General features: G+C 40.9%; 1 protein-coding gene across 3 annotated transcripts in view; it reads right to left on the bottom strand.

Annotated features, from left to right (window-relative positions):
- HMGXB3 (HMG-box containing 3) overlaps nucleotides 1-14,500 on the bottom strand; it is a 72,949-nt gene that overhangs the window by 18,478 nt on the left and 39,971 nt on the right. For all 3 annotated transcript variants that reach the window (XM_003782043.3, XM_023515520.1, XM_023515518.1), the window contains 4 exons: nucleotides 10,672-10,770; nucleotides 8,742-8,891; nucleotides 4,932-5,233; nucleotides 4,198-4,325 (listed from right to left, as the gene is read on the bottom strand). In XM_003782043.3, coding sequence (XP_003782091.1) covers nucleotides 4,198-4,325; nucleotides 4,932-5,233; nucleotides 8,742-8,891; nucleotides 10,672-10,770 — 679 coding nt within the window. The remainder of the gene's footprint in view (nucleotides 1-4,197; nucleotides 4,326-4,931; nucleotides 5,234-8,741; nucleotides 8,892-10,671; nucleotides 10,771-14,500) is intronic.

Consider the following 14,500-nt stretch of genomic DNA (forward strand, 5'->3'; position numbering starts at 1 on the left):
CCTACCAGAATGCTCCTCAATTTATAAAGCAAACCCTAATGGGTATGAACACCTTGATATCTTCCTGCACTACAATAGTTGGAGATTTTAACACCCCTTTGACAGTTCTGGATAGATCCTTTGTTTAGATCCTTCTTTTAGAAGAAACTAAATAAATATTAGACTTAAATGACCCTAGAGCAAATGGACTTAACAGACTTCCATAGAACATTTCATCCTAATAAAACTGAATATACATTCTTCTCAGCAGCCTGCAGATCATCCTCCAAACTTGATCATATCCTAGGATAAAAGTCTAACCTCAGCAAATTTAAAAGAAGAGAAATTATTCCTTGTATCTTCTTAGACCACCATGGCATAAAAGTTGAACTCAACAGTAATAAAAATCTTCATATTTAAACTAAGTCATGGAAACTAAATAACCTTAGGCTGAATGATAGCTAGGTCAACGACAAGATTAAGAAGGAAATCACCAAATTTCTGGAATAAAATGACGAAGACACAAATTTTTAAAACCCGTGGGATACTACAAAGGCATTCAGAGGGAATTGATAGCATTGGAAGCCTTCATCAAGAAAACAGAAAGAAGGGAAGCCAACAACTTAATGGATTATCCCAAGCAATAGGAAAAGGAAAAACATTCCAACCCCAAACCCAGCAGAAGAAAAATAACCAAAATTAGTGCAAAATTAAATGGAATTGAAAACAAAAGAATCATTCAGAAGATCAATGAAACAAAAAGTTTGTTTTGTTTTTTTTCTTTGTAAAGACAGAGTTTCACTTTATTGCCCTCAGTAGAGCACTGTAGTATCACACAGCTCACAGCAACCTCCAACTCCTAGGCTTAGGTGATTCTCTTGCCTCAACCTCCCAAGTAGCTGGGATTATAGGCACCCACCACAATGCCCAGTTATTTTTTTTTGCAGTTTGTCTGGGGCTGGGTTTGAACATGCCACCCTCGGTATATGGGGCCAGCGCCCTACCCACTGAGCCACAGGCACCACCCTCAAAAGTTGGTTTTTTGAAAAAGACGAATAAAATTGATAAATCTTTGGCCAACCTAACCAGAAACAGAAAAGTAAAATCTCTAGTAATTGTCTATCAGAAATAATAGACACCCTAGAAAGTCTAAAAATCCTCAATTACTACCAAAAACTCTATTCCCAGAAATACAAAAATCTGAAGGAAATGGACCAATACGTGGAAGCACATCACTTTTCTAGACTCAACCAGAGAAAATAAGAAATTTCGAATAGACTTACATTCAATCACTGAAATACCATCAAGAATACAAAATCTCCCAAAAAAGAAAAGTCTGGGACCAGATGCCATCATATCAGAATGCTATCAAATCTTTAAAGAGGAACTAGTACCTATATTAAACAACCTTTTCAAAGCATAGAAAAAGAAGGAACACTTCTCAATGCATTCTTTGAAGCAAGTATCAGCCTGACTGCCAAACCAGGAAAGGATCCAACAAAGAAAGAAAATTATAGACCAATATTATTAATGAATACTGATGCAAAAATATTCAGTAAGATCTTAGGCTTGGCGTCCATAGCACAGTGGTTATGGTGACAGCCACATACACTGAGGTTGGATTCAAACCCAGCCCAAGACAGCTAAACAACAATGACAACTGCAACAAGAAAAAAAAAAACATAGCTGGGCTTTGGGGCAGATGCCGGTAGTACCAGCTACTTGGGAGGCTGAGGCAAGAGAATCGCTTAAGCCCAAGAGTTTGAGGTTGCTGTGAGCTGCTATGCCACAGCACTCTATTGAGGGCGACACAGTTAGACTCTGTCTCCAAAAAAAAAAAAAAAACTTAGCAAGCAGAATTCAACAACACATCAAAAAAATTATACACCTCGACCAAGTTGATTTTATTCCAGGGTTACAGGGTTGGTTCAACACACGCAATTCTATAAATATAACACATTACATCAATAAAATAAAAAACAAAGACCATATGATTCTCTCAATTGATGCAGAAAAAGCTTTTGATAATATCTAGCATCGTTTCACGATCAGAACACTTAAGAAAATAGGCATAGAAGGGACTTTCTTAAACTGATAGAGGCCATCTACAGCAAACCCACAGACAATATCATATTGAATGGAGTAAAACTGAAAACATTTCCACTCAGATCAGGAACTAGGCAAAGATACCCACTGTCTTCACTGCTATTCAACATAGTGATGGAAGTATTAGCCATCGAAATCAGGCAAGAGAAGGCGATCAAGGGTATCCAAATAGGTTCTGAGGGGATCAAACTCTCACTCTTTGCTGATGATATCCTATACCTGGAAAATCCAGGGACCCACCCACAAAACTCTTAGAAGCAATCAAGAGTCTCAGGATACAAAATCAATACTTACAAATTGGTAAGCTTTTATAAATGCCAACAATACTCAAGCTGAAAATATAGTCAAGGACTCTATTCCTTCTACAGCAGTGCCAAAGAAGATGAAATATGTGGGAATTTACCTAACATGAAAGACCTCTATAAAGAGAATTATGAAACGTTGAGAAAAGAAATACCTGAAGATGTTAACAAATGGAAAAATATACCATGCTCATGGCTGGGAAGAATCAACATTGTTAAAATGTCCATACTACCCAAAGCAATCTACAGATTTAATGCAATCCTTATTAAAGCACCATTCTCAGACTTTTATTTTTTAGGGACAGAGTCTCACTTTGTCGCCCTTGGTAGAGTGCTGTGACATCACAGCTCACAGCAACCTCCAGCTCTTGGGCTTAAGTGATTCTTTTGCCTCAGCCTCCTGAGTAGCTGGGACTACAGGCACCTGCCACAATGCCTGGCTATTCTTTTGTTACAGTTTGGCCAAGGCTGGGTTCAAACAAAATCATACTACACATACTTAATAGGATGACAGAAACAATACTGAGTGCTGGGATGCAGAGTAAACTGGAACTCTCAGACATTACTGGAGGGAATGCAAAATGGTGCAGCCACTTTGGGGTTTGGTTTTGTTATAAAATTAAATATACTCTTACCATACAATCCAGCAATCTGACTCCTAGGTTTTTACCCAAGAGAAATAAAAACACGTACAGAAAAGCCTGTATGTAAATGTTTGTAGCAGCTTTATTTACAACTGCCAAACACTGGTAGCAAACCAAATATCCTTCAATGAGTGAAGGATAACCGGTGTTGTGTTTATTATTGTTGTTGAGAAAAGGTACTCAACAACAATAATAAACACAACACTGGTGAATCTCAAAGGATAAGGCTTACTGAAAGAAGTCAGACTGAAGAGGCCATGTACTACTGTATTTACATGACATTCTGGCAAAGACAAAACTATATGGATAAAGAAGAGATCAAATGGCTACCAGATGTTAGGTGGGGGGTGGGTTTGACTACTGAAGAATAGTACAAGAGGCCCGGTCAGTGGCTCATGCCTGTAATCCCAGCACTTTGGGAGGCTGAGGCAGAAGGATAGGTTGAATCTAGGAATTCAAGACCAGAGTAGGCAAAACAGTGAAAGCTCATCTCTACAAAATATAAAAAAATTAGTTGTGCATGGTGACACACTCTGTACTCCCAACTACTTGGAAGGCTAAGGCAGGAGGATCACTTGAGCCCAGGAATTAATTTTTTTTTTTTTAGAGACAGAGTCCCACTTTATCACCCTTGGTAGAGTGCTGTGACATCACAGCTCACAGCAACCTCCAGCTCTTGATCTTAGGCGATTCTCTTGCCTTAGCCTCCCAAGTAGCTGGGACAACAGGCACCTGCCAGAATGCCCAGCTATTTTTTGTTGCAGTTTGTCGGGGACTGCCACCTTCGGTATATGGGGTTAGCGCCAAACCCACTGAGCCAGAGGTGCTGCCCAAGCCCAGGAATTAATTTGAGGCTGCAGTAAGCTATGATAATTCCACTGTACTCCAGCCCAAGTGACAGAGCAAGACCCTATCTCTAAATAAACTAAAAAAACAAAAAAAGTTTTAAAAATCAACATTGTTTTAAAAATCCCAGATAAAAGTCCGAACCCTTGAGAGAGAAATGTCATCTCCTGGGACTGGAAGACCCAGGAGGAAGATCCTCCCTTTCTCAGAAGCCCCATCTGGGAAAAGGTCCAACACTCAAAGGACCAGAGGTCTGACTCACAGAGGTGGTTTTCCATCTTGCTGTGGGGTGCTCTGAGGGAAGAAAGGCTGGCACCCACCTGTATAGATGTCCATGAAGCTGTGCAGGGCCAGACAGTGGGGGTTCAGACACATCTTCACCTGGGCAGTCACTGTCTGCAGCCGGCTGGCTGTTAGCAGCCAGCACTCCTGAGGCCCAGCCAGGGAGCTGGCAACAAAACATCAGCAATAAAAAACATAAAGGAAATCAACATCTTTTACTCAGTTCTAGGGCTCACTGATCAATTGCAAAAATCTCAAGACTATCTTATAGGGGTACAAGTGAATCTTTCTAAGAGTAGAATGTGAACATTTTAAAACAATAACTGAGAAAACGACATGAAGGCTGTGTTGACCAGTTTGATGGAAGTATTTCGGATTGCATGTAAAAACCCCACACTGTACCCCAGAAGTGCATTAATGTACATAGTTACCATTCAATAAAAAAAAAAAAAAAAAAGAAAAAAAAATCTCAAGACTAACGCAACAGGCAAATAACTGAATTTATTACATAATTTAGCCAATCTCGCTGAACTCCCAAACTCAAACATTATGCTAGGCAGTCCAGGTGTAAACTTAATTGTAAGCTGGTAATAACTTTCAGGCATTTCAATAGAAATGACTATTATTGATTATTATTTTACTTTCAGCAAGTGGAAAGGTAAAGAAGCCTAAGAAAAACAGAGAATAACATCTTCATATGTTACAGCTTTGAAGCTGTCTGAGGAAAGGCCAAGTTGGATTGGATTGTTGGGGCAGAGTTAAGGGTGCTTACTTTTGTTCCCCTTTGAATAACGGGCTGCTACAGAGAAGGCACTGCGTGGATGGAGACTCATAATAATTCGACCAAGAGGTCTGCTGAATGGTGACTGTCTCCTCACTCACATTGGACAGGATAAGTCGGGAGCTGTTGAGTTCATGAATCAAGGCAAAGACCTCAGCCAGCTCTGACTCGTTCTCAGGAATCTGCAAGACCTTGCGCAGCAGCTGCAGCGTGGATTGACGCTGGATCTCCTTCTGGGCCACGTTCAGGGGCTCTGTGGCATTCAGCACATCTGGGAGTGGTGAGCTTGCCTCCTGGGAAGAGAGGAGGTCTATCACCAAGGACCCAGGGCAGAAAAAGCCAGCTGTAGGCTCAAACAATGAAAGTCTGTGAGCAGAGGAAGGAGTGGGGGGTGTCTCATAACTGAGAGACAAGAAACCCGGGTTCCTGACCAACTCAGTTAATATTAATCACTGTGTGACTACAGACTACATGGTTTGCTGTTTTTCTGGGGCTCAGTTTCTTAATAAGTTGAGCATCCTTAACCTGAAAATCTGAAATTTGAAATGCTCCTCAAATCTGGAATTTTCTCAGCACCAACAAATATGACACTCTAGAGAAGTGGTTTTCAACTTTCCTAATGCTACAATGTATTTTCATTGTTACAAAGGGGTCATGACACAAAGTGCTTTAGAACCACTGCTCTAGGGAAATGTTCATTGGAGTAGTTCAGATTTGGGAATTTTGGATTAGGGATGCTTAATTAGTAGGCATTCTACACATATTCCAAAATGTGAAAAAAATCCAAAATCCCAAACATTTCTGGTCTCAAGCATTTTAGATAAGGGATACTTGACTTGTATCAGTAAAATGTGAGAATTATATCCATGTCCTGGTAATAGATTCAACAGTCAGCTCCCATTCACTTGACATCTGTAGGATAACAGACCAGGGTTGTAATTCTGGATATGCCACTTAACAGCTGTCTGTGTGAGACCCAAGACAATTTAGTTACTCTTTCTGCATCTCAATGTTCTCATCTGTGAAATGGGGCATAAGATTATTAGTGATTTCCTAAAACTGTTGTACAGATTAAGTGAGATACTTCGTGTAAAACATTCTGCAGAGTGAGTGTTTGCGATGCAATGAAAAACTCTATGAAGAGGCTCAGTGCCTGTGGCTCAAGTGGCTAAGGCGCCAGCCACATACACCTAAGGTGGTGGGTTCGAATCCAGCCTGGGCCCATTAAACAATAAGGACAGCTACAACCAAAAAATAGCCAGGTGTTGTGGCGGGCACCTGTGGTCCCAGCTACTTGGGAGGCTAAAGCAGGAGACTTGCTTGAGCCCAGGAGTTGGAGGGTGCTGTGAGCTGTGATGCCACAGCATTCTACCCAGGGGACAGCTTGAGGCTCTGTCTCAAAAAAAAAGAAAACAAAAAAAAAACTCTATGAAAAGTAGTTTTGATACATAAACAAGTATGTGCAATGCTTAAACATCTGTCTTTAATTTTTTTTTTAGCCAGAGTCTCACTGTGTCACCCTCAGTAGAGTGCCATGATGTCACAGCTCACGGCGACCTCAAACCCTTGGGCTTAAGAAATTCTCTTGCCTCAGTCTCCCAAGTAGCTGGGACTACAGGCACCCAGCACAATGCCCGGCTTTTTTTGTTGTTGCAGTTGTCATTGTTTAGCTGGCCCAGGCTGGGTTCGAGCCTGCCAGCCTCGGTGTATGGGGCTGGTGCCGCAACCACTGTGCCGAGCCTTGTCTTTAATTCTTCAGGATATAAGGGTATCTACCTAACACACTGGTCAGAGACTTCCAGAACAATGTTCTCAAATACTGATTAACAATACATCCTTCTCAAGGGAGTCTCTCTTCAATGGAAACTCCTTCCTGATCCTTTTTACCAGGACATGAATCACCCCCTCCTTTGTATTCCCTGAAAGCATAACTTTCCTGTAGAAGTCATCATCTTATAACTCCTAGACCACTGTCTTCAATGAGGATAGAATCCCTATTTACTGATTCCCACATGAGTCCAGAGACATACAAAAGATGCTGACTCACATTTGCTGGATACGCATGTATCACATCCTGCTTTGTAGAAGTTAATTGCTTAACACTATAGTTTGGATGTCTATCTGCTCCAGATCTCATGCTGAAATTTGGTCCTCAATGTTGGAGGTAGGGCCTAATGGGAGTTGTCTGGGTCAGATTCCCACAGAAATAAATTAATGCCCTGGTCAGAGGGGAGGGAGTTCTCCATGAATTTTACAGGTCCTGATCTCACAGGAAGTTAAAGAAGTGGTTAGTAAAGGGTGTGATCAATGCTGTGGAAAGAGGAGTACCTTAAGACTCATGGAAAATCCAGGAAGAAAGCTCACTTCTTACACAGGGCCAGTAGAACAACAGAATCTAAGGGAACCCATGCAACCTATTTTGCTTGTAATTTCAGAGATTTACAGACTCTGTGAAGCTCAATTCTGATTCTTCTCTAGGGCTGGCTGTGAGAGTAAAATGCCCAGATCTAATCTGCCTTGCCCACCTTCTTCTTTTACTAATGAGGAAACTAAAGCTCAGGAGAAGGAAGCTTCCAGCTTCTCAGGATCATTCAGCCAGGTCTCTTGATTCCTAGTACTAGTGTTTTCTTCACTAAACCATTAGTGCCACATACTTTCTCTCAAGGACCATAAGCACTGAAACAGACCTGGAGACCAGGGGATGAAATCTGTCACCAGAAAGACCCCTCTTCATATGCAAAGAAAGAGCTTGAAAGCAGTTTGCCCCATCTTTCTAGTCCTGTCCACTCCCAAACCCCTGTAAACCTCATTCCAGAAATAACCTATCTCTAGGTCTCTCCCTGGTTCAAGGATACTGGGATTCCACTGCCTAAAGAACAAAGTGCCCAGTCTGGCATTCAAGACCATCCAATAATGTTGTCCCAACATGCTTTTCAGGTCTTATTTTCCTTACCACTCCTCCATACAAACCTTTCTCCTCCAGCCAAATGGAACACTCTTCACTTTTGCTCATGCTTGTCCTTGAGTACAGCATGCCATCCCCTTCCATTCAAATCCTTCCCATTCATGAAGGTCCAATTTAGATCTGAGTGGTTTGGTTCCTTCTCAGATCCTGATCTGTTCTTTCTCAGATCCCCCTCTCCACAAAGCAGATCAGTGACATTTCTCTTTTTACCCTCATTTTAGTCTGTTCATTTGCTGACTCAAATGCTGTCATTTTCTGTGCACTTTAAAATACTTGTGTGTGGAAATTCTGAGGACCTCTGAAAATGCCCTTTTTTCCTGGTTCTAATAATAATTTTTAAAAGAGCCCGAAGGAACTGATCCATGTAGTTTGGTCCAACTCCAGAGAGCAGGTTTACCAAGACTGCTAGAAGTAATGCTTTGTGATTAGCCAAAGGCTTTGCAGGGAACCTGAGAGTAGTGACCTAACCCATAGTCTTGGGGTTGGCATTCTCTATCAATCTGCCCAAAGAATAAATCACTTTACAGGTCCTGAGCCAGGCCTCAGAGCTAAAAGGATGCAACGCTTTCACCCCTCTCTCTTTTTTTGAATCCTACTGAAGGCCTGTGCCTTATAAATTCTTGGTTCTTAGAGATAAATCTCCTCCCTTGGCAAGGGGGACAAGGAGGCCCAGAGAGAGAAAGGTACTTGGCTCAGGTTTGGAACCTACAACCTGGTTCCAGTTCTGATAGTCTAAATATTATCCTATATTTCAAAATCCTTTTATTTTTACTAAAATAGGTCTACTAACAGAGTCTAGCTCAAGGTAGAGGGATGTGTTTGGAGAAAGAACTCACAATAGCCTTCGTGGTTTTCTCAGTTCGGTCTTTGGCAAGGTTAAAACCACAGCTGGGGCAGATCCGAGGTTTGTGCCGGTTGGTGTAGACATAGCTACAAGAGGGATTCTTGCACTTTCCCCGGCCTCTTGATGTAGCCAGGCCCAAATCCTAAAAAAGCAAGACCAGTGTTCAACTGTACAAAAGTTACACCTGTACAGAGTCCAGGACCAAGATGAGCAACTGCCAAAAAGTCAGAAAAGAGAGTGGCAATTGCAAACCAGACTGATTTCTAAACAGTCTTGAAGCAACATCCCTTTTCTGCAGTTAACCCTTTTCAATTTAATACAAGCTGTGTAATTTCAGCAAATCTGGTCCTTTCCTATCTGTGAAATAAGAGAAGTGATTCTTCAATGGTCAGGAATTCAAACACCTTCAGGGTGCAAGGTAGTTGACAAAATAAAGCAGGTCTATTTGAACAAGGAGTGCTAGATACTTAAGGATTTCAAGCCGTCCCTAGAGAAAAACTGACTTCTGAACTATTTAAGGTCAACACTCTAGCATCTAAGTTCCTATGATAAATTACTATCCAATCAACCACACGGAGGGCCTGGGAAGTTCCCACAATATGGTATATCTAGTGGTTTCCTATAACCAAAAGGAGTGGAGAGAGTATGTAGGGCATGGAGAAGGTAGCGATTATAATTAGGTCACTGGAAAAAGAAACCAGAGCAAATAAATCCCTAGGATAAGAGGTACATCCTCTTTAAGGATCAGGCCAGGCAAGGCATTATTAACCTCCCCTACTATGCTATCTTCTTCACTACTGAATCCCCCACACAAAGCCTGGCACATGACAGATACTCTATAAATATTTTTTGAATGCATAAATGAACCTTCCTGAATCTGTCTGCCATTATGAGATGAAAATTTTAAAAAAATCTAGTTGCTCTCTCAAAAGCTGTTCATCTTAATCAAATCAGCCAGAGAAGCTGCAGAAACATATCTGGCTGGTTGATAATTTAAAGATCAACAGAATTAGAGAGAATGTTAAGAGTGACAGAAGCCCCCCAAATATCCAAACCAATGCTACATTTCATAGCTGATGAAAGGGATGACCAGAGAAGGCAAGAGCCCTGCCCAGGGGCATATACAGCATGCTGGTGGAAAAGCCAAACCTACTTTTGGACTTCCGCTGTCTAGCATTTAGATGCCATTGCTCTATGTTGCTTACCCTGCAAAAAGGGTGATTCTCAAAGTCACACCATTCATTGACTGTGATGTTAATGTGTGTTATATTAAAAATAAAGGGAGGGGGGTATGAAAACCCTTGGGGGAAATGTTAAGCTAAACAAAATAAGTTGCTTTACTAAAGCACTTCTCAAACCATTTAATATACTAGTATTACTAGCATAATAGCTCATGCCTGTAATCTCAGTTGAAACTGATACAGAAGGATTACTAGAGCCCAGGAATTCAAGATCAGCCTAAAGAAGTATAAGATTTTATCTCCAAAAATCCCCAAACAACAAAAAGAACACGAAATAAAACATTAATACTGAATGTGACTCTGTTTTAGGAAAGAAAATGCAACACTGTCTAAACTTATCCTTGAAATACACTTTCTAGGTCAAAATGTTCAAAATGTTGAATGCTAAATCTGGACTGAATTTTCATTTCTGACACTCACAATAAAAATATACTTATCTTAGCTGGCCTATACTTTACAGATCTCATCTGGAAAAAAGAAAAAAATTAAACAACCTAGAAAATTTGCCCAGTAGCTATCCTTTGTATCAGGTATGGGATCTTCATTATCAACAATCTATACTTGACCCAACTCTCACACCCAGCTACCTCTATTCCCCCTCTCCCCTCAGCCTTCTACTCACTCTCAACCACAAAATCAAAACCACCTCCTTGTCAACCCATTACCTGGCTGCACACTTACCAGTGTGACAGTGCAGCTGTACTTATATGGAGGAAACATGTCAGGCTTGACCTCTACAACTTTCACCTGAGGTGTCTTGTTGGATGGGCCACTTGGTAGCTGTGGATTGGAATAAGTTATTTAGTGTATTTTAGTTAGTGATTTGTCAGCCAAACTTTTGAGGTCCAGCGTTCTGATGCAACTTGAGAAAAGAGTTTCCTGGGTAATCTGTAATGCTATGCTCTAAACAAGGCCTCTGGACTGTCAATTGGCAACAATCAACCCACCAAAGTCTAAGTGTCAGTCAAGTCTAGGACTTACTACACCCTTCTGTCAGCTTCTTAATTAATACTGTGTATTCAAAATACCATGGATCATATTTAAAACTATCAAGTGATAAAAGCACAAGTTATACTATAGAAATACACAACTGAATAATGCTAGCATAGAAAGAAGTCTGAAAGACTATTCACTGAAATGATACAAGGTGAGGGGGTCATGGTTGTTTCTCTCCCTTTACCACTATCTATAAAATTTTCAAATGTTTTATAAGGAATGTATATGTTACTGATATAACTAAAAAAGAAAGAGAAAAGGCCAGGCACAGTGGTTCACACCTATAATCCTAGCACTCTAGGAGGCTGAGGTAGGAGGATCCCCAGAGCTCAGGAGTTTGAGGCCAACCTGAGCTCAATGAGACCTGTCTCCACTAAAAACAAAAAAATTAGCTGGGCATTGTGGCGGGTACCTGTAGTACCACTTATGCAAGAAGCTGAGGCAGGAGGATTGCTTGAACTTATGTGTTTGAAGTTGCTGTAAGCTATGATACCATTGCACTCTAGCATGGGCAAAAGAGTAAGAGTCTGTCTTATAAAAAAAAAAAGAAAAAAGACTCTTGGCCTTAGCGCCATCTTTCTAGAAACCTCCATGCCATGAGAACAAAGTGGAGGAAGAAGCGAATGCACAGGCTGAAGCTCAAAAGGAGAAAGATGAGGCAGAGGTCCAAATAACCCAGCTGGTTGTGCACTCATGAAGGCCACAGAGAAGGAACATGGGATGCCCGAGGCTAAGGAGGCTAGTACAAGCTGCTGGATTGCATGCTACTGTCTGGAATTTTCTCTCAGTGGATATAAGACCGCATCGCCATTCAATCACCAAGACCACCCCTAAGACACCCACCTTGCTCACACCAAAACAGTTTTATTGGTCCCTTGCCCTGGACCTGACATCCTGGACTCGCTCTGTTATCACTTGTGGCTGAGTGTAACCAGTATACAATAAATCATACCTTCTGCTGTTTCGGCTGATGAAGCAAAAAAAAAAAAAAAAAAAAAGGCTGGATAATGAAAAGTTTGATACATGAAGAAAAAGAAGAAGACAAGAAAGGAGAAAAGAGACAAAAAAGAAGAAAGAAGAGAGGGGAGGGGAAAGGAGGGGAAAAGAGCCAGGCTTGACAGCTCAGGCCTCTAATTCTAAGGCAAGATGATGGCTTAAGGACAGGAATCCAAAACCAGCCTCGGCACAATAGCAAGACCCTGTCTCTACAAAAAATTAGCTGGGCAGCACATGCCTATGGTCCCTGCCACACAGAAGGCTAAGGCAAAAGGTTTGCTTGAGTCTACGAGTTCAAGGTTATAGTTAGCTACTATCCCACCACTGCACTCCGGCCTAGATAACACAGCAAGACCCTTTCTCTAAATTTCTCAAATATAATTTCCTTGAGACAATCTATTCTATTGTTTCAGGCTAGAGTGCTATGACATCATAGCTCACAGCAACCTCTAACTCCTGGGTTTAAGCAATCCCCCTGCCTCAGCTTCCTGACTACAGGCACCCTTCACAACATCTGGCTAATGTTTCTATTTTAAGTAGAAATGGGGTCTTGCTCTTACTCAGGCTGGTCTTGACCTCAAACAATCCTCCCTCCTCTGTCTCCCAGAGTGCTAGGATTACAGGCTCACTGTGCTGTGAGCCACTGCACACAGTCTAAATAAATAAATTTTTAAAAATTTAAAAAGAAGGAAAGAAAATACTATAAATTTAAACTATTCTATAATAGTAAATTTAAGTTGGTTTCAGGATGTAAGATTTCACGTACCTGTTAATTCATATAGACTTGCAAGAGAGGTATGGCTTTTAACAAATACCTAATGTTACCAATCAAAAGGAAAATATTACTGAGAAGACTTGGGGTTTACTCAACTGACAGAGTGCACATGAAGGGACTCTAGGGGCTAGAAATCTATAAAACCAATGAAGCTGACTATACCAAAGAATACACATAACACCCAAAGCTGCTACCACATCTGGGTGGCAAACAAAACTGCTCTGAAAGTAAAAGCCAACTGGTACTCTTGGCAGGGTAAATTGAGAACTGCCAAAGAAAGGACATTACCTGACAAAAAACACATAGCAAAGGATATTGCAGATCCATTTTCCTATTCCAACTTGTTTCAAGTAGGAAAGTTTTCAAACTATAGGCCACTATCCACAGACAGATCATGAAATTAGTCTAATAGGTTGAAACCAGCATTTTGCAAACAGAAAATGGGAAATACCAAAGTAACTACATATGAGGGCACAATCCATTAAATTTTTAATATGTATTATTTACTGGGCTGTGATACACAAATGTGCTTGTTACTGAGGATTATGGTCAAAAAAAGTTCGAAACTACTGACGTAGGGAATAGTATTAGTTTAATACTAATTACTCCTAGACATATACGGGGGAAAAAGCTAAAACAAAATCTTAAAAATAAATGTGCTCGAACACGTGGAATTTTAGTACCTGGAAAATCTTTAATAACTATATCATTAAATCAAATAAAAACTATAAGCCATGAACTGGTATATGCAGTAAGAACCACATTTTTGGTTTAAAAAATTGTATTAAAGCTTGGCGCCTGTGGCTCAGCAGCTAGGGCACCAGCCACATACACTGGACCTGGCGGGTTCGCATCCAGCCCAGGCCTGCCAAACAACAATAACTACTACAACCAAAAAATAGCTGGGCATTGAAGCGGGCGCCTATAGTCCCAGCTACTTAGGAGGCTGAGGCAAGAGAATCACTTAAGCCAAGAGTCAGAGGTTGCTGTGAGCTGTGACACCATAGCACTCTACTGAGGACGACATAGTGAGACTCTGTCTCAAAAATACAATAATTAAAAAAAAATAAAAAATTATATTAAAAAGTAAACACAGGCTTGGTGCTTGTAGCTCAGTGGCTAGAATGCTAGCCATGTACACCAGGGCTGGCGGTTTCAAACTTGGCCTGGGCCGGCCAAACAACAATGACAAATTGCAACCAAAATATAGCCAGGCGTTGTGGTGAGCGGCCTGTAGTCCCAGGTACTTGAGAGGCTGAGGTAAGAGAATTGCTAAAGCCCAAGGTTTGAAGTTGCTGTGAGCTTGATGCCGCAGCACTCTATGGAGGGTGACATAGTGAGACTCTATCTCTACAAAAAAAAAAAAAAGTAAACACAAATTCAGAAAAAGATCCGCATGCTAAAAAACTACATGCCAGATTGTCAATGTTGGTTCTGTGTGGCAGGATCACAAGGGATTTGTTTTCTTTCTCCTTCACCTGAATTTTCTGTATTTTCTACAACAATTGCACTTTCATTTTTAAAAAGAGGCTAACAAGACATGACAACTAATCACAGTATCTGCTCCTAGACTGGACCTTATACTAGAAGGGAAAAATGTTATATAAAGAACTGGGTAAAACTCATCAAACTGGAATGCAATGGAAGATTTTTTTTTTTTTTTGAGACAGAGCCTCAAGCTGTCCCCCTGGGTAGAGTGTCGTGGCATTACAGCTCACAGCAACCTCCAACTCCTGGGCTCAA

Source organism: Otolemur garnettii, unplaced genomic scaffold, assembly GCF_000181295.1.
Source record: "Otolemur garnettii isolate 467f Iridium unplaced genomic scaffold, OtoGar3 scaffold00003, whole genome shotgun sequence".
Taxonomy (NCBI): domain Eukaryota; kingdom Metazoa; phylum Chordata; class Mammalia; order Primates; family Galagidae; genus Otolemur; species Otolemur garnettii.